The 20538-nt window shown below is 38.9% G+C and overlaps 1 protein-coding gene across 3 annotated transcripts in view; it reads right to left on the bottom strand.

The window, feature by feature from the left end:
* Positions 1–20079, bottom strand: part of WASHC4 (WASH complex subunit 4) — a 38273-nt gene extending 18194 nt beyond the window's left edge. For 2 of the 3 annotated variants that reach the window (XM_061371853.1, XM_061371852.1), the window contains exons 1-15: positions 19929–20079; positions 15108–15247; positions 14029–14082; positions 13842–13907; positions 13622–13667; positions 11666–11733; positions 8958–9040; positions 7763–7805; positions 7170–7273; positions 6425–6545; positions 4779–4902; positions 4553–4680; positions 3723–3883; positions 1459–1585; positions 48–173 (exon numbers count right to left, since the gene is read on the bottom strand). In XM_061371853.1, coding sequence (XP_061227837.1) covers positions 48–173; positions 1459–1585; positions 3723–3883; positions 4553–4680; positions 4779–4902; positions 6425–6545; positions 7170–7273; positions 7763–7805; positions 8958–9040; positions 11666–11733; positions 13622–13667; positions 13842–13907; positions 14029–14082; positions 15108–15247; positions 19929–19989 — 1452 coding nt within the window. In that variant the 5' untranslated portion in view covers positions 19990–20079. Of the gene's footprint in view, positions 1–47; positions 174–1458; positions 1586–3722; positions 3884–4552; positions 4681–4778; positions 4903–6424; positions 6546–7169; positions 7274–7762; positions 7806–8957; positions 9041–11665; positions 11734–13621; positions 13668–13841; positions 13908–14028; positions 14085–15107; positions 15248–19928 lie in introns of those variants that run through there. The other variant, XM_061371854.1, reaches the window with a different exon arrangement.
* Between the last annotated feature and the right edge of the window lie 459 nt (positions 20080–20538).

A 20538-nucleotide genomic window follows, 5' to 3' on the forward strand; every position in this document is an offset into this window, starting at 1 on the left:
TCTCTGTAAAAGACCTACAAGTCAACAATTTTCATCCAGTGACATACCTTCAGAAGTTCCACAAGTCTGCATAGAGCTTTCACTGAGGTTTTGGTCATAGGTTTTTGCATTGACATGTAGAGATTCATTGTAGTTTTAATGATGGTGCTAAGACTGTATGCATAAAGAAAACCCTAAAAATAAAATGAGTACAGGGAGAGGGGAGAAAGAATATTTTTCACAACATATCAAGCAAGTAAGTTCTCTCTATTTTCTTTCATACATGATAGACCTCTAACTCTCACCTCTTCACACTAGAGAACCTACCACTTCACTTAGTAAGCAAGCCTGAGATCCCAAAGCTGAATGAGGCCCTTTCACTAAGCACACATGCTATGGAACTGCCTACAAGTCATTAGATCATCTGATCATTAGCCTCTTCTGGAGACATTCAAGTTAAACATAGGTCAGTGAATTAAATGACACATTCCCAAAGGTCTAGTAATTTCAGGCCTATTGTAAACCAACCCATCATACAAGTTCCATCCCCCCCCAAAAAAACAGCCCACTACAAAAACAACCTAAAGCTTCCAGATTGCATGGAATAAATACACTGACAGCATTTACAGCTCTATACTGTCTAGATATAACTATCCACCCCACAAAAAAAAAAAAGCAGTAATTTCTAGATTAATGTATGCTAAGCTTTTAAATGCAATGTCTGTTACATACAGCATGACAAAAATGTTAATCAACTCATTTCAAAGGAAAAGCAGTACCAATAAAAAAAAAAAAAAACAACACAGCAAACTAGGAAATGACAGCAAGTGGTGCAAGAAAATCAGTTCACTACAGAGCAAAACTTTAAGTCCAACTGCAAACACTTCAAATATAAAAACCACAGATCCTAGTATATGCATGCCTTTAGATACAGAAGATTCAGAATCATGCTTCTATCACACCTATTCTTGTCAGATCAATGCACATAAGAACTAGGAAAAAAAAACAAAATAAGACGCATCTTACATTAAGACTACATGCTGTTAGTAGGCCAAAAGAAAATCAACTGCCTTGGAACATAGTAAGATTCTTGCAAAGTACAATCATTAGGCAAAGCACAATGAAACAACAGAAAACCTCTACTGAAGTACGTACTGTGCTAAATAAAACTAGACAGTGATTCAGTCCATCTTACATACCTCATGACTGATTCAAAAGGAAAATAAAACCTAAACCAAAACCTTTACTACAGAGAATATTCCTAAATATTTAGCCAGATTCACTTTCCCCACATGCCTTATGGAAAGGACTTTTACAGGTTTACTTAAAAGACTACCTAGCGAGCATTTAAAGCTTTAGAAGAATTCCCACATTGTAAAACAACACACCGATGATCACAGAACTTCGGTGATTTCTCATGTTCAACAACTTGCACCAAACCATCAGTTTGCTGCATCACCACATTAAAAGACTGCACACCTGGATGAAGACATTGCAGCGGTTTGACAGATCTTCAGCAAACTTATCCACACGTTGCTCTTTTGACAAGATAGATTCCATTTTTGTCATCCATGAGCTCACAAAAACATAATATGACTGCATATCTCTGTAGAAGAAAACGAAGAATGGTGCTCACTTATCAAATGAGAAGAGTATGCTAAATTCTTGTAAGGGAAGTAAGTTAAGTCTTAGGCTCCTGAAATTATAATTTACCGTTTCCAAAAGTATCAGAACCTCATACTCATTTACATTTTCATTCTCTATAGGCAAGGATTAGTTAGGCTGCCAACTTTATCTGTACAAGCATACCCCAAAGAGTCAAAATCTTCTGTCTCTCAAGAGAACAACGGCCCCCTTAATAGTGCATATACTACAGTCCTTTAAATTAAAACAGTAAATAAAAGTGCTAGAAAATGCTTTTAAACACTAGAAAAGTAACCCTACACTGATGTTAATTGTTTCCCCTCCGAGTCTGAATTTTTGTTTTATATATACACACACACATAACTTGTCATTACATCAATGCCAGACTGACACTGCTCTTAAATAACATTTCTCCAGAAGTTCACCTGCTTGGATTACCCTAGTTGTAATTAAATGTTTTATGTAGAGTTCATTTTCAAAACTGCTATTTATTCCATACTCCAGAACTGTGACACTACAATACTATTTATTGTAGTACTTATAGCAGGAATGTACTCAGGTCATTGATTACAATATAAAAAAAAATCCACTTTAAAGAGTACTCCTATTTAAAACAACAGTTATGAAAGGCAGGGCAAGAACTCATAAAAAAAAAAAAAGCAAGAAAAAGTTAGTGGCAGAATGCAAATCACAGATGCAAAATCTGGGGTTTATTACAATATCCTCAAAATTGCATGTCCAAAGAAAGGCACAGAAACTGGTGAAACCAGTGAGTGGTCTGGAGAACAAGTCTTATGAGGAACAGCTGAGGGAATTACTTGTTTAGTTTGGAAAAAGTAAGGCTCAGGGAGAACCTTACTGCTCTCTAGAACTACTTGAAAGGAGGCTAGATAGAGGTGGTCTCTTCTCACAGGTAACAAGCAATAGGATGAGAAAAAATGGTTTCAAGCTGTGCATGGGGAGGTTCAGCCTGTATATTGGGAAAAATTTCTTCACCAAAAGGTTTGTCAAGCACTGGAACAGGCTGCCCAGGGAAGCGGTTGAGTCACCATCCCTGGAGGTATTTATAAGATGGGTAGAAGTGGGGCTTAGGGACATGGCTTAGTGATAGAGTTGGCAATGCCACGTCAACAGGTAGACCTGATGATCTTAAACATCTTTTCCCATCTAAATGAGTCTATGATTCTATGAAATGTCTGCGAATACCTACATCTTTTTTCAACTTTCTCTTAAGAGCTGCAAGAAATTACTTGTACCACCACCCAAGACCAGAAGCAAAGCAGCAATGCAATTATGCTCCATCCAGGAATTAAATCCCAGGAAAGAACTCAGACCCCTTGAACCTTCCTGCAGATGGCAGGACACAAATCAGGAAAAAGAGGATTGAAACAGAAATGTGTGTTTGTGTGTATGTAGTGAAAATAATCTGCCAGAGAATCATGTAGGCATGGAATTGCTTTTCCCTCCTCCCCTCCAACCTAGTTCTGCCAGCTTGCATACATGGTCGGAAGACAACCAGCAAAACTTAAAATTTTACTTCTATCCCTCAGACTACATTTTCCACCTTCTTGGTTTGATCTGCAATGTAAACAGAAGCCCTGGCTCTGTTATCTCCCTATGCAGTGCAGCACACTTGCTCGAAAGACTGAAAAAGTTAATCTTTAAACATACTTCAGAAAGAGCTTAAAAGAAGGCAGTGAACCTGTAAACTACATGTGGAATACAGAACAGAAGAATCCTTCTCAAATACTGATAACTTCAAAGATCATTAAAGAAGCAATTAAAATGGTCATGAAGAAAGAAATGCTTGCAAAGGAAGTCTCATCATCAAGCATAGGAAAAGTCCTCTGTAAAGCCTACTAGTGATTTACCTTCATAAACACACAGAAAAAGCAAAGCAGCTGAGGTTACCAGACACTCATTTAAATACAAGGAAGTTGAAAATATGGAAATAGAAATAACTGAAAATCAAGTATTTAGAACTGCCAAAAACATTGTTTCTCTGGTGACATAATACACTAGTACACTGAATGAAGAAACACTTGTGTTTATCAATTACTTGCTAAATAACATCATGAAGCAGTATTTATGACACATACTTGGTAAGTGACTGTGCCTTCTGCTGTAGAAAGTTTTCCCTTTGCAGTTTAACTGTATGAATACTTTTCTTATCCAGAAGTTTGGCAGCAGCTGGTATCTTCTGAATCAGGAAGTTATCAGCAAACCAGATAATGTTAGCAGTTAACGTGATAGCTGGTACCTGGGAGGGAAAAGGGGGTAATACAAAGTAGCAATAAACATAAGTAACTACAACAATTACTATGGTATCACACATGTTTCTTACTGCCTTTTCTGAAACATAACACACAGTTTATTTCTGCACACCCTGTTTCTACAAAGTATTGCATTAATGTTACAAATGTTTCTCCCCTAGAAGTCCACTAAGGGCACTACAGGTGAAGTTACCACCACTCTCAGTGATTCCAAACAGTATTAGAGAATTTAATAATTCCTTAATGCCACATGATATGAAAAAGATCAAATATCCTTTGGTCTTAGAGGTCTTTCAAAATACATGTTTATAGCCAAGGTCAAACCCCACAACATTTATTCAGTCCACAACAGTCACAACAATTTTTTGTCCTCAGTGTCACATTAATCTCCAGAAGAAGCATTAATTTCAAGTTATTTTACCTTGCTGCTAAGTGCGTGCACAGGTTTTAGACCATCTTTAAAGGAAAATGAAAGGAGGGGGAATTAGAAAAAGTAGAAAAAAAAAATATCTTAATTCTGCTTTCTGACTTTTTTTTGGCAAACTGTGTATTCTTTCTTTTCCAAAGTCTGCGCTATGCAACTAAGAAAATTATCTACCTCATTACTGAAAATTCCTCCTCCCCCTTAATTATTGACAAAAGAATAAGGTGTTCACCTTTTTACAGACATCCAACAATGACTTGTAAAATTTCTTGTCTATGGTCCGAAAAATCTGAAAATGCAGTACAAAGAGGCCACAGATGCCCACGTATTTATCTCTCTGGTCAATTTCTGAAGGTTCACCTGCAAAAATTACACTGTTTTTTCAAGTCTCCCAGACAAACAATACAAATAATTCTAGAAACAGTGAGGGTGGCAGGAGAAGCATGAGCTTGCATTACCAAGTTTGGTTTCAACATTTGCAAAAGCTGTGCGAAGAGTGTGAGCAAATTCTTCAGCAAACGTGCTGTTCTTTGACACCGACACTCCACCATTTAGAGAATCAAATGGTTGCTCTATGCAGGCCTAAGCAAAAAAGGAGGGGGAGGAAAAAAGAAAAGTGTTATGTAATGCCATGAATTTCAGACCTTAAAAGAACATTGATTTTGCAAGAGAAATATATTGCCATAGCAAAGCGATTTAAGATTAAACTGAAGTTAGTCTGAAACTTCACGACATACAGATTTTTAACTATGCTTAAATTTAGTACAGTAACAGAAAACATCAAAAACCTCCCTTGTATTTAACATTCAAAAAGCATCTTTATTTACTTCATACTTCCATTATAGGCCATTTTTAAGGAAATCACTTGATGTGCTTGTGATAAGAAACTGGATGAGTATTTGCGTTATTATAGTGTGTTACTAACTATCCATTAACTAAACAAGATCATCATGCAGGTTGCCTGTAGTATGTGGTGCATGAAGCTGTTGCATAAAACCCCACACCACTGGTAACAGTTTTAAAAAAGTTACCAAACCCACACAGCAGTCAAAGAAGAGACACACACTTCAGATTTTCTAAAGGTATTAGAAAAGTCTTCAATGGAGTTGTATTTAAGAATATTTTTTCCTGTATTTTTGTTAGGAAGGGGCATTTGCAGGACAGGAAGGGAGACTTTCTGAATGCATACTAGATAAATCCTACCCATGTCTCAAACATGTAATGAAGTCTTTGTCCCAGTGCAACAATAGAGAAATATAAGACGAAAAATGGATAGCTGGTAGAAATGTCCTTTGAAAGAATAAACTAAATTGTGTTTATTTATCTACAATTTCCCTTTGGGGGGCTTTTACAGAAAAAAAAAAAAAAAAGCCTTCTTCCCTATGCCATTTAAGATTTAAATAAAGTAAGAACTGAGCAACAGTCCTATTCAACTGACTTCTGTGACCAGATGCAGCAACACTATTCTCTGCCCACTCTACCACAAATTCCAATTTCAGTAACTCAAATACAGACTTCCCTAAAAAAACCATGGCTTCCTGTATGAACACATTTAAGTTGATTGTATTGAAAAAACATAAACCTTCTCATCTACTCATACAGTTGCATGTTTCAGAGGTATAACCCACTGAAGTGGTACCTGATGGCAGCTACCTGTCTTTCATGCTAGGAAATAGAGAAAATATTTAATAAGAGGTCACACTTCACATATTTTGCAGATAGGTGAGGAGATTTTAACTTGCAACTAAAATAAAGTGGACCTATGCTATTTAAGCTTGCCCACTATCAAAATTTCTGGTGAAAAACAAACTCCCTGATAATATACAGTCCTAATACCAAGCTGTCTTCATCTCTTTAATTCTGTAAAAAGAGTAAGCATTAACTGCTACCATTCAAAGCCTGGCACAGTTCTAGCACATAAGAGAAGCAATGAAATGTCTTACAATACAGGCTTTTTATCCCCATGCACAGATGCAAGAGCCAAATTCACACGTCATTATATCCAGAACAAAACAAAATAAAAACAAACAAGCCATTCTAAACAGACTGTCACTTTAAGGTAATAACGTTTCACTAATATGTTGGGGAATATTGATTTCAGTACCTGAAATATCATTCCATCAAGTAACTGGCATTCCAGTTTTAACAGCAGCTTTTCAAAAGGCTTCAGTTTATCTTCTTGAATCCCAAACTTAGAAGGGTTGTGATGGACAGATTTTAGCAGCCTGCAAGGAGTAGGTGTGGAACACGTACATACAATTAGAACATGCTAACAGTTTTATCATATCCTGTACTGTTTTGATAATAGATTTTAATTGCCCACATTTGTGCCTAGAAGCAACTCCAAAATTAAAACAGAAAACAAAACCCACTCAGTCTGTATAAGCCATAAGCATTTGAATAACTCCCATTTATTTAGGCTTTCAATAAAACAGTGGTTATCCCCCTAATTTAGCAACCTTTGTAACTGTTGACTCTTCAGCTGTTACTTAAGATACTGTTCTTACTTGAATCTGTACACTCATCCCCATGATCAGTATGGGCAAGAACAGTCTTAGATCAGATCTGTAGGAAATTAGGTTTCTTACAGAATAATTTTAAATCCCACCAGCTATTACTTTGTCAACATGCCTACCTTGTATTGCAAATATAACATTTAGCACTTTAAAAACTTACTGGTGCTGTAGGACACAGAGGGAGCTTAGGCCCACTCTTCACTAAGATTTCTGGAAAAACTTCAGAGTTATGAATATCCATGTTCTCACACTGACTTTCTTGGAACAAAGACTCACACACATGCTTTTATCTTTTATGCTGTGGGAGTATTTTTCACATCTTCAGAAACATACCTCTTATACATGGTCCAGTGATCTTTCAGAGTGGCATGATTGTCAATTATTTCATCCAGAGTGATTAAGACTGTGAGCAATTCCCCCAGGTGCTCATACATTGCCTGGTTTAAAACAAAAAAAAAAAAAAAGGAAAATACTGTAGTTATTGAGAAGTTTAATGCATTTATGCAAATTCAATAAATTATCAGCCAACAAGACATCAGCTACAGAGGTAAATCTAAGATTTCTTGGTTCAGTAGCTTAAAGATTTAGTATTGCTTGTAGTGACACAAGGAACAAAGTGGTGTCTGCACACAAACTAAAGCTCACTGATCTATTTTGACATTGAAGGTAGGACTTTTAAAACACACACATTTAGGAAGCAGGCAAACACTTTTCCCCTAAGTAAACTAGAATAAGACAAACATGGAGATGCCAGGCCCTTCCACATAAAGGCCAGAAAAAGCTGATTACCAAAATAAAACCTTTAAAGGTGATTTCAGATTGAAAGTTGTACTTGAAACTCACTTTCTTGCTGCTTTTCACAACATTAAGGATCAAGATATACATATACTGACATAAGCAAAAGTGTTCTATCAAATCATTCCCACCTGAAAATGAACTCCAGATGTCTCTATAATTTTTGGTGCATTCCTGCAAATAAAATAAATATTTTAATGCCTTTTTAATCCTCAGAACAGAGCATATTTATCAACTCTGTGTCACAGTGTGTTCTTTGTTTCTTAGGGTACATTTTTCTTCATTAACATAATAACTTCAGAAAACGAAGAACCTAGGATTAAATCTGATTAAAATGACATGCTCTGTGAAATCTGTGTACTATGATCAAATATCACATTTTTAAATGTACAACATGTGACTAGTTCAAACCACTGAGTGCATTCAGTGCACATGTATATCAGCTATTCCCAGTTCAGTTATATTGACAGTAGTTTGCCTTGATACATATAGCTTTGCAACCCAAAAGTATAAAATCCCTTCACATATTTAATCAAGACATGCCCAAGGTACACATCCAGCAGAAAATCTACCTTGTGCTGTAGTATATAACAAGAAGACAACAAAACTAAGAAAAATGCTATCCTATCTGGCAGGCACAGGGAGGAACCAAGAGCCCTGCATTTATATTCTCCAGTTTTCACAGGAGCTAAACCCAACAGCCCTTACTAAGCTCAAATTCAAGTGTTAAAATCATGGTTGCTCTGTCAGGATTATATACCAAGATTTATGCATTTAAAACAGACTGTGGAAGTGATCTGATTTTTTTACCTTCTGAAGCTACTTGTATCCACTGTACTAGTCAGTGGAAGGAATCTCTCAAACACAGCAAAGATGAAAGAGAGATAATACCTCCTAATCAGAAAATATCTTCTATCTCTGTTTTTTTTTTTTTTTCACCAAGAGGCTGATCAGGCATTGGAACAGTCTGCCCAGGGAAGTGCTGGAATCACTGTCCCTTGGAAGTGTTCAAAAACCATGTAGATGAGGCCCTCAGTGACATGGTTTAGTAGCAGACTTTGCAGTCCTGGGGTAACAGTTGGTCTTGATGATTTTAAAGGTCTTCCCCAACCTAGTTAATTCCATGATAATATAAAAGCACTTTTCTGAAAATAAAACAAATTCACTTCTGTAATGGCTTATGAAGCCCAAACTTGCACAGCAAAGCACTCTTCACATCTGTAGATGACAATATTCCAAAAATGACCACACCTTAAACAAAACATTCATATTTTATACATTCTTTTATCTACACAAGAATAATGTAGCATTTTAGGGAATAATTACTTGTTGCTTGTATAGAGAACAGCCAACTGATGCACTACATTCACCACCACTTCATAACATCGGGTAACAAAGCAGGACAGCTCCTGAAATACAAGAAAATAAAATGCATCTGTATGTATACACTCGGTTCATACACACACTGTCATTGCATCCAAAACACTGAAGATGAACCACTGACTTGCAGCCCAAGGTCCAACTACATCCCTAATCCAAGTCAGTGGACAGACCTATAGCAGGATGGAAAACATCCTGCTAACAACTCCAAAAAAGGATCTGGGGCTAAGGTAATAAGCTACCAAACACAAGCTTCCAGTACATCTTGGACTATTTATATTCCTGGTTCAATTTATCAGGGACAGTAAGAAGCAACTTAACAGTGCCCAAGTGTTTTCAGAAATAATAAACCCAATAGCAAAGGCAGTGCTTTTTCCCCACTATATTCAAGAGTCAGGCTTCAGCAGCTGGTGACAGACAAATCCAAATCAGAAATTAATAAAGAAGCCTGTACCTACTCTAAGAGTGATAAGCCACAGAACACTGTTCTCAAAAAAACACCCCAAACAAGTCAATGTTCCCTAAACAACAGGATAAACAAATCTGAGTTTTCCTTTAACTACTATAATATTTTTATAAAGGTATTTATAAATATTTCTAAAGGTCTCATTAAAGCAACCTGTAATATCAGGAAAAAGTCAGTACATGATGAGTCTACCCAGTCAGCACACAGATGGCTTCATAGCAGACAGCCCACACTGGCTAATCAGTCAGGCTGTGTTCCTGCCAGAAGACTGGCTAACAGCTGAATTCTGTCTTCCTCTCCATCAAAAATAGATTTTATTTGGGCTTCTGCCTTCTATTAGTCACCAGTTTTCACAAAACATAAGTGTCATTACTTCTTAAACTTTTATTGCTCTAAAAAAGCAGCTTAAACAAGAGAAGAGATTCCAGAAGAATGGATTAACAGACACTGAGATGATGTTTCCTGGGCAAGGGGCACCAGTTGCCGTTTTAAAACTTCCAGAAAATAGTCCAATTTAACAGCACATGCATATTGGCAGCTACATAATAGATATCTTAAGATCCTTTCCAACCCTAATCATTCTATGATTCTATGATTCTTATAATAGAAGAAGATCATAATTTTGTCATAGTTCTTCAAATACACTGTTTCCTGCAGGATCGAGAGTACTTAACTAGTGTTTCACAGTAATATTTGGATAATTAAAAAGTACTGGGATAACAAATTTGAGGCTATTATATTTAGTTAATCAAGAAACCTTGAACTAAGAAGAGTCAATAAATCAATGAGTGGACATTAGCTCTACAAAAGCAACATTTCACCTCCTCTTATCACCTTAATTAGTATTTTCACACTGCCCTTGGGGGTATGCTTATAACACTGATCAGAACAGCATTTTCAATTCTGTGGATATACACTAGTACTGAGTGGATTCAGTGGAACACAACAGCTGAAAAAGAACAAATTCAGTAAGGGGAAAGTACACACTGTTAGCTGAGTAACTCTCCCTTTGGGGCAACACCCTGCATCTCCCTTCTTTCCAAAGTTGCTCAACAATCAGCGAGCCATCGTAGCATATATACAAAGTAGGCTCACAAGAAAAACTGCTATATTTTTCCATAATGCTTACCCTATACACATCAGCATTTGCCCTATAAATAAGCATAAACTTGTTCTGCAGAGCGGGTTTGCAATGCAGAGAGCTAACCAGAGAGCCAGTCACTCTGTTCTCAACTTCTACCTGAACAAAGCATCCTGGCATGGGAGTGTGGGGGGGAGAAGTCTGGAAAAAAACGCAACTGTACAGTAGCCTCATTTCAGAATCACTAAAAAGTCTCAAACATCTGCTCAGAAAGAAATAAAGGATGAAATATGAAAATGATAAAGTTGATGGGACAAAAAGCTTGGGAAATGGGAAACAAACTTCCAAGATACCCTAACAACTAACTGCACTTGGACATGGAAAAAGAGGTTGAGAACCAACTTCCTATAGCATTCAGCCTGTTATGACTCAGTAAATGACTATTGCCATGCCACTATACAGCAAGAACATGAATTTTAACCTTTGTTAGACTAGAATTTGTTTAAACATTCTGGAAGCTTTCTATATATTCTCTACTTCAATGCAGATATTTCATTATGAGCAATATTGCATAAAAACAAACACTTTTGGGAACAGTCATTTAAGCTATACTAAGGCAAAAAAAATAAAACCATAATAGACTGAAATCCAAGAGCACAGGAAATCCTCATAAGAAACACAGATCCTGTTTTCATGCAAAGAACCCTGATAACAACCAAACTGTGTAACAAACGAATGCTCTTCTCTGACGGTTTGAGTCAGGTATAAGCAACTTTCCAGGTACATATTTTAGTTTTGCTTTCTTCTATCATCTAAACAAAATGACGCATAAACAATTAATCCATTCCCAATGTCCAATGAAAACTAAAACTTCCTAATTAAAACCACAAAAAATAGGCATCTTTATTATCAAAGGAAACAACCTAAATTCAGGCAAAACATAGTAACGTATCAAATGACTGCAATGCCTTTCAGCAAGATGCAAGCAGGATACTGCAGACTGTTAAATCCACTTTGCAAGCAAAAATGAAATTATAATTGCTGTCCAAAAAAAAAAAAAAAATCATTAAATAAATAAATAAATAAGTAAATAAAGGCATACTCTACCTGCAAGAAAGAAACAAATCTTCCCATCTGTATTTGGCAATCTCCCTCCACCATGCTGGAATCTGTGGCTTAAAAGACAAACATTTGTCACCGCTTTCAAAAGCCTATAACATATCTGTTAAATTAACATTGAAGCTTTCTCTCCAAGCCATTTGTCTGTCATACAAGTGGAGCGTACTATTGTAAGCATACTGATGAAACCTTAAAAACTTTTAATTTTGCTCTCCTAGGCTGGGCTTTTTGAAGTTTCTTTCTCATTAAAAATTACAGTTTGTAAATTAGATACAAAGCAGGAAAAAAAAGTCTCCATCACACCTGAAAGAAAATAAAGAATAAGAAACAATTTTTTAAAAGGCATAGCTAACTTCATATGAAAGATTCCATTTTAAAAAGTTTGTATGAAAGCAGTAGGTATTTATATTATGATGAACATCCACTAGTAATTATTTACTATCCGACTAACTTTTCAAAGTTCCTGGATTAGTCCTAGTCACTCCATGGACAAGATGAAAAAAACAAATGTTTCTTTATACAGAAGAAAAAGGCCAGAGTAGTATTTGTTTAAATTCCAGCCATTACTGAGCCACTAGCTTTGCCAGCTGTTTTAAGTAAGCAGGCTTGCTGTTATCAAAGCAGATGCTACAAGTAGGGATATGGAAGTGGAGAATCTAATTTCAGCATCCCTGCCTAACTCACAGAAGGCTGACCTCTCAGTTCCTGCCATTCCCAAGCATTCCCTGCAGAACACCCACCAGGAACAAACTGGTGCTGCATATGTTAATCTGTAACAGTCTGACTTTTTTCATGCTAGGAACATGGAAAAGTTCTCAGTGAATCCCTAGTGATATGCTGCCAAAAATCATACTTTAAGATATTTAAAACTTTGCCTGATAAGTAAGAATGTAATAACAAAAAAAAAATAAATAAAACAACAAACCAACAAAACCCACACTTCTTCACATTCCTTAACTGAACCAGGTCATATAGCACTTAAAACATCGATAAATAGTCCCTAGCTCAACAATTTCACATTCCCCAACACTTCTATCACAGTCAAAGCTCTTGAAAAGCTTTTAAAAAGCCATTTCATAAGACTACTATGAGAAGTTCCTGAAACACAAAACAAAGTTAGGCGATACGTCTTTAAAACAACTCAGTATATTCAGTGCTCAGGACCAAGACCTGCACTTATTCCCAGACTAGCATCCTTTAAGGTGGACGCTTAAGACCAAGCCTTTGGATGAGTTAGCAGTTTAACTCCAAGACAAAAAGCAGCTTTCACCTAAAGTAGGATCTCATGATTTGTCAATTGAATTGACTTATAGTCAGTATTCTATTATGTCTTGGTTTGAACAGTAATATGAGTGCTATTACCTGCACTTGAAAAGCAGATGATATCAACACACTACAACTTCTCGTGGAACAACTGTAATTACATAGTCCAAGTTACTTCTCAATGGTCTCATTGTTTTATTACAATCAGATTAAAGAATTACTGTTTTACTACAACCAATGTAAAACTCTAGTCCCAGTATGAAATAAGTTAGTTTAGGATGCGTTTATATGTGAAAAACTGGTTTTCAATGCCATACTCTGAAAAAATAGGAGCTACGGTATATAAGCTGTATATTATGCATTTAATACAACCTTAACAGCCTACACTCCTTATTTCTCATGTAAATAAGGCTGCCACAAAATCTCTTTTAATTTAAGAACACTCACTGCAAGTAACAGGACTTTACAGATAAATGTTACTGTTATCTAAAGCTAACTCAGGACAGTGAAAAGACGCTAACATACATCCCTATATCCTTAAAGTCTGTTACTCAGCATCCATCAGTCAAAGAAACAGAGAAAGCATGTATCCATATTATAAAATTATATTTATTGTAGAACTGAATATAATCTGAAGCAATAACAAAACTACAAACTTTTACTTTAAAGGGAGCTACTTACCTCCTTCTCCATAAAACAAGAGGCCATTATAAAATTTAGTTTCTGCCTAACAACAAAAGCAGAAATTTGTTTTTAATAAATACAATATATGTAATCATGCTACAAAAATTATTTAGACATCACATCTTGTTTCTTTACTGCTAAAGAATAAATTTATACATCAGCTTGCCAATCTGCAAACGTTTTCATACAAACGGTAATACAAGATAGTTGAATTTACCTCATATTTTAACTTCTTGATTTCACAGCAGAGAGCCGCATACACAGTTATTACTTTGTTTAGAACCTAGACTCAAAGAGGGGGGGAGGGGGAAAACACACAGATTACCTATAAATCCACTTCTAGAAGGCTTGGTTTTAACTAGAAAATTCTTACTTATTTTTTCTTTTAAGCATAAAGCTCTTACCTTGTTTTCTGTCTTTATGAGCTCTAGTAGGGAGGACTGTTCATATGGCAAAAGCTAAAATTAAAAAACAAAACCAAACAACTTCAGAAAATATTGGCCAAAATTACATTTATCCAACTAGGTACGTATTCCCTTCTTCCCCAGTTTCATCTCAGTCAGTAATAAGAGAGAAATAACTGCAGGTTACAGGCAGCCTATGCTGCAGAAAATTTTCTCCACATTTACGTGGAAATACCTTTCCTTTTGCTCTAGGCAGAAAGACAAATAACTAGACATACTATATAACATTAACAACAATTTACTTATAAAACTTGGAATGCAAAAGCATGGTCATTATGGAGTATGTAGGAAAAAAACAGCTCAGGAAACCCAAAACATGAATTAAGAATCCCAAATGCAAGATACAGGATGCAAAGCATATAGCTGTATGCAGGCACTGACTTTTTGTACTGAACTCAGCCATGATATTGACTAGTTCATGTACATCCAGCACTCTGGTGCCCCACAGAGTTTATTGAAACCATTTAGGCAGATGAGTGCTTGTGACTACATCTTCAGAACAGACAAGTTTCATACAGTAACAAGTGTTTTTTAAATGATATCTGCAAATTCAGTGAAAAGAAAAAAAACCCCAATGTTTTGCAGAGAACTTAAGACCAAGGAAATAGCTACCTCTGGAAGACAGAAAACACTGTGCCAAGGCCATTAAGTCACAACACAACTACAAGTACACACACAGTTCATTCTGCAGTTATACAACTATTACTGAGCTCTTCTGGAAGCCTAGTCCCAGAAGGAAGAGGTTTGCTGGACTTGGCCTTCCCAACACATGAAAAACTATAAATTAACTTCAACTAGTAACCAAAACACTGCAAATGAATAATGTGAAACCATCTTCCTTTACGATATGCGCCAATTTATTAACTACTTGATAATTAAAATAGTATTGGATAGGTTTTTCAAACACAAAAGTCAAAATTTTAAGAGCACAAACACATGAACCTTTTAAATCTCAGGTTTTGAAGGGAAGGAGAAAGTAGGAAAATAACAGTTGCAATGCATATTAAATATATGAAGACCTTTAATGCAATGGGATCAAGGCTGAAGTCCCAAACATCTCCAACAGAGTCATCCAAAGCATCTTCAATTCTCTTCAGCTGAGATGTATATTCCTCAAGAAATTTTCCATAATTCTTCAATTGCACTTCAGCATGAATTTCTGAGAATTGATAACATTTGTACAATTTTATAGACTGTTAACTAAACTACAATCTCAATTTTATTTAGAAATATTTAATCTGATGCTATTTAGCTCTAGTACTGTATTCCTCATTTTGCTGCAGCACTCTTCCTTAACACCATCACATCTTTAATACAAAGTTCTTATTTGTTTAAAAACAATCCTACAACTTAGTGTTGGTTTGAAAGAAATCCAAATACTACTTAAAGAATGTCAGTCATCAAAGTGGTTTGCAGAAATTTTTAAATGTACATTCTTTCAAGCTAGAATCTTAACAAACCACAACAGATCTTAACAAACCTTAACAATCACATCAAGATGCTGAGCAAAGAAACATCTGTGGAAACCATAATACATTGGCTGAAACAGTACATATACAATATTAGAACTTTGAGGCAATGGGTCTAAACAGTTCACCTGGAGTAGCAGGAGAATTAGTAGCAATTCTCCTTTCACTCACTCTCTGGTACCTCTCAGTAAGATATCTGGGCAGTACATAGAAGTTTATAGCTTTTAATTATTCCTCCACCTTTCAAATTCACCATCTTCAATCAGAACTTCTCGTCTGCTTAATGCTTGGACATTAAAATGCACAGCTTTCCTGTTAATGTTAGGGGCAAGTAGGTTCAAAAGGTAACATTCAGCTGGTCAAACACCAAGAACAGTGGCATTAATTAGCAAAGGAAGTCTAAATACAATTGGTCCACTAAAGTTTCATTCACTCTATCCTGACCTTTTTTCTTCACACATTAAGATACAACCCCCCCCCCCAAATTATATATGGTTACTGACTTAGTTGCATAATTTGAACTACAGAGTGTATGAGTACCACTCAAGGTTCTACACTCAGTAGGGAAGTACAATCCTTTTTGACGTGAAGACTAAAGTGTCTTCCCCATAATTAGGTAACAAATCTAATAGCTCTCAATCTTCTGCCATTTGCTGAAAATAGGATTATCTGTAAAAGTTAGAGAACATAAATCAGCTGAACAACTGAACTGTTTCCAAACAAGGATTCTACTCTCATATAGCTCCTTTTGATTTCAGCAAGTAGGTTGCTCTAGAAAGTTCAGAAAACATGTTCTTCTATTCTGCATGCTTAACCTCTTACTCATCCACATTGTCAATAACCTAGCAAATGGTACTGGGTGACTACTTCAGTGGGAGAGCACAGCTGAATCAATTATCAGACATTTTCTGAGCAAAGAATATTTGACTGAGACACTGCACTGGGCATTAGGGGAAGAATGAATAAGGACAAATTAATAAGGAAAAGATGAGAAGGACCATGCACAGGAAAACTGAGACCTGGAAGGCGGAATGACTGCAGTGAAGCCAGGAACTAATTCTAAGCTACTACTATGAAGCCAGCAGAAACACCAGCTGTCAGGGCATATGGACGGCAAAGCCTATCCAAGCAGCACAGTAAACTCTCCTACACTAAGTTCTGCATTAGTGCCATTGGGTTCTACCTGTACCTGCAGCCTAGACAGTGCACAGGCACTGTCAAAATAAGGAGACTGAATTCCTTGTAAACAGATAGGAACAAAGCAAATAAAAAGCTCTCCATCAGCAGTATGCAGTCCAGACATGCGGCCCTTGAATTGTATCATCATACTATTCTATTCCATCAAATCCATCTCATCTTTCAGGTTCCTTCCAGTGCATTTTCTGGAAGCTCTGCTGCAGAAAACCAGCAGAACACTGATGGATGCATAACCCTGCAGAACAGAGTTTACCTAGCCACCACATCAACTTCAGTACTTTACTGCTAGAAAATTCGGAGTACAAAGACCTACTACAGAGATATGCTGAGGTATTCATAGAATCATAGAATAATTAGGGTTGGAAAGGACCTTAAGATCATCAAGTTCCAACCCCCTGCCATCAGGAGGGACACCTCACACTAAACCATGTCACCCAAGGCTCTGTCCAACCTGGCCTTGAACACCATCAGGGATGGAGCATTCACCACTTCCCTGGGCAACCCATTCCACTGCCTCACCGCCCTAACAGGAAAGAATTTCTTTCTTACATCCAATCTAAACTTCCCCTGTTTAAGTTTGAACCCGTTACCCCTTGTCCTGTCACTACAGTCCTTAATGAACAGTCCCTCCCCAGCATCCCTACAGGCCCCTTTCAGATACTGGAAGGCTGCTATGAGGTCTCCATGCAGCCTTCTCTTCTCCAGGCTGAACAGCCCCAACTTTCTCCGCCTGTCTTCATATGGGAGGTGCTCCAGTCCCCTGATCATCCTCGTGGCCCTCCTCTGGACTTGTTCCAACAGTTCCATGTCCTTTTTATGTTAAGGACACCAGAACTGCACAGAATCCTCCAGGTGAGGTCTCACGAGAGCAGAGTACAGGGGCAGGATCACGTCCTTTGACCTGCTGGTCACGCTCCTTTTGATGCAGCCCAGGATATGTTTGGCTTTCTGGGATGCAAGCGCACACTGAAGCTGGCTCATGTTCATTTTCTCACTGACCAACACCCCTAAGTCCTCTGCAGGGCTGCTCTGAATCTCTTCTCTGCTCAGCCTGTGGCTGTGCCTGCCCAGCTCCCTTTTCCTCCCTTTGCACAAAAGACAAACTAAGAGCAGAGCAAGTGGCAGATATTGAGGCTTTATAGGAAGAACAAAAAAAGCTTCCAAGTCATACAAGAGTATGAAATTGACACTGCTGTTCAAAGAAATTCCCTATGAAATCGGCAGCATTCCTCAAACAAAAATCTCACAGCAGCACTCTGCTAGAGACTCAGTCACCTTTCCAGCAGCAAAATGGATTTTGAACAATAGTAATAGTTATGTTGAGCTATATTAAGTTATGTTGAGCTGTATTAAATATTTCCAAATACTCATTTACTGATAGCCATCAATTTACCACCTTGTACTGATCATATGTAAAATAAGAGGTGTGAATAGCTTCTCACTATTTCAGAGACAAGAGAGTGAAAGGTATTAGGTAGCCAGAGATAGGCAGGGTTGAACTGATAAAAAATGACTTTGAGATGGAGGGAAGCTTTTTAAGATGCAGCAAGAAAAAACAAATCCTGAACAAACTGCAAACTGGCTCACATGGAGAAAGAAGAAGAAATCACAGAAAGCAGTTGTTTTGTCTTCAGAGCAGCATACATACTACTTCATAAGACACAATCTTATAAAGTTTGATTTAGTTTCTCCTCAGGTGATAAACTGAAAGCATTACAGTTAGAAGAATGCAAGAGATCTACTCAGTAGTACAGATCCGCCAGCTTATCTTGCCATAAAATCAGTAACATTCAAGGGACTGCCATGAAGGATTTGCAAGTACATTATCCATAAATATCTAGGACAGAGATGCAACAAGAGAGACTGACTTAATATCTTGTGCCCTCAGTTGAGAACATTATAACTGCTAAAGCTTAATGATATAAAGTGAAAGTAAGCAACAACAAAACAAGTTTTCAAGTCACAGGATTTTTCTTTGGCTTTTCTCTAGGAGAATGTTGTGTGCTGCTCTCAGTGGAAGATCAGCCTGTTTGTTCACTGTCAAGATGGTGCTAACAGAGCATATTATATCATGTAAAGTTCTCATAACTGCACTTTGTCATGGCCAAACTGGTGGCAATGTGGTATTTTGAGTAAAAGCTACATTTGCCACCCTGCAGCTAGAGAACCGGCAAAAACCTCAGCTCAGGCCAGTTTCAGTTTCCACTGAAATCCAGATCAAATGAATACAGTACAAACAGCATCATCCCTTAGGACTACATTCTACGTGAAACAGTTGGTCTGTGAGTGACATATTCTTACAGCAACACCTGGTGTATTAATTTGGCTCCATTCAATTTACAGTGTGCTTTACAGTGTGACAACCATGCACGTTCCACGTTTAGAAAGTAGGTCACCTCCACAGGCTGAGAAAAACGTGGATTTTTACGGGCACACAAACCCACTGTCAATTTCTTTAGCATCTCAAGGTCTTAATTTTTTTAAAGGTGAAACCGCAAGTGACCACCCAACTCCATACCAGAACGCCTTCACCAACAGAAGCTGCATACAACTAATTCATCCCGACGTGACTTCTCCAGCAAACCGAAGAAACAACTGCACAAATCGGTGCGCCAGGAGATACTATCGGGAAGGAAAGAAACCCCATTCCCACGGCAAGCATCCGTTCCTCCTGCCCGCTTCGTGCAAGGAAAGAAAGTCACGGAAGACTGCCCGCCCGCTCCCTGCCGCGCTGGTGGCACTGGAGGCGATTCCCCTAAGGGAGTGAAGGATGAAGGGTTGGGAAAACCACCCCCCCACCCTCAACTACCCCTGACAACTACAGAGAGAGCGGAGGGAGGAAAAAGGGTCACCGCCACTGCCCACCCCGCAGGCCTAACCGGAGGAGGAGGAAGGGCCGAGGGAAGGGGCGCGATGAGCGCCCGACTCCCCTCTCCGGGCAGGGTCCGTAGGGGAAGCTGGGGCGGGTGACCTCGCTCAGCTCCCACGACCGCTTTCTTCTCCTTCCCTCCGTCCCTTCCTTCCTCCCACTGTTCCCACCGGGAATACAGCGACGTGAGGTGCAGAGGGGACAGAGGCTGCGAGGGGCTCAGCCCGCGCCTCCCCCCGCCCCGTGGCGTTACCGCCGCAGCCCCGGCGCTGGCCCCTCCCGCGCCGCGCTCCGCCCGCGCTCACTCTGCGAGCCGTCATCGAGGCGGTCGAACTCCCAGTCCGGGGACAGGGTCTCCAGCGCCATCGCGCCCGCTCCTCCCCTGACTCAGGCGCACGAGACTTCCTGCCCTGCTTCCCCGCCGCCCTCTGGGAAATGGAGGCGGAGGGGAAAGGGGGAGAGGCGGGGTTGGGCTCCAGGCGGGGCGGGCGGCAGCGCCCCCTGGAGGACAGCCGCTGCCACACCGCCGCCCCTCCCGGGCGGCCCCGAGCCGGTGCCCTGTGCCCCGCCCCTCACGGCTCCCTCACGGCCCGGAGAGCCGGTGCTCAAGGGTCGGTGCCGGCAAGTGCCTGCCCCACGGCGGAGGTCAGGGGTATTAGAGCAAAGGGAGAGCGAGGGGGAGGCAGGTGGCCCCACGCTGAAGGAAGAGAGCGGTGGTGCTGCCGAGGTTCCTGCGGAGCAGGCAGCGGCTCCCCAGAGGTGCGGTGGGGTCGGGGAGTCCCCCACACTTTCCTCTGATTCCCGTGCCCCACTGCGCTTGGGATCGGGGCTTTGTTGGGTTTTCCGCTTTTCCCCTGGTGAGCAGGGCCCCTGCCCGTGTTCCACACCGCTGTCACGTTGTTTTGCCGAGTGAAG

This window comes from Neopsephotus bourkii, unplaced genomic scaffold, assembly GCF_033783945.1.
Source record: "Neopsephotus bourkii isolate Nb327-2 ecotype Australia unplaced genomic scaffold, CSIRO-AGI_Nbou_v1 NB_1589, whole genome shotgun sequence".
Taxonomy (NCBI): domain Eukaryota; kingdom Metazoa; phylum Chordata; class Aves; order Psittaciformes; family Psittacidae; genus Neopsephotus; species Neopsephotus bourkii.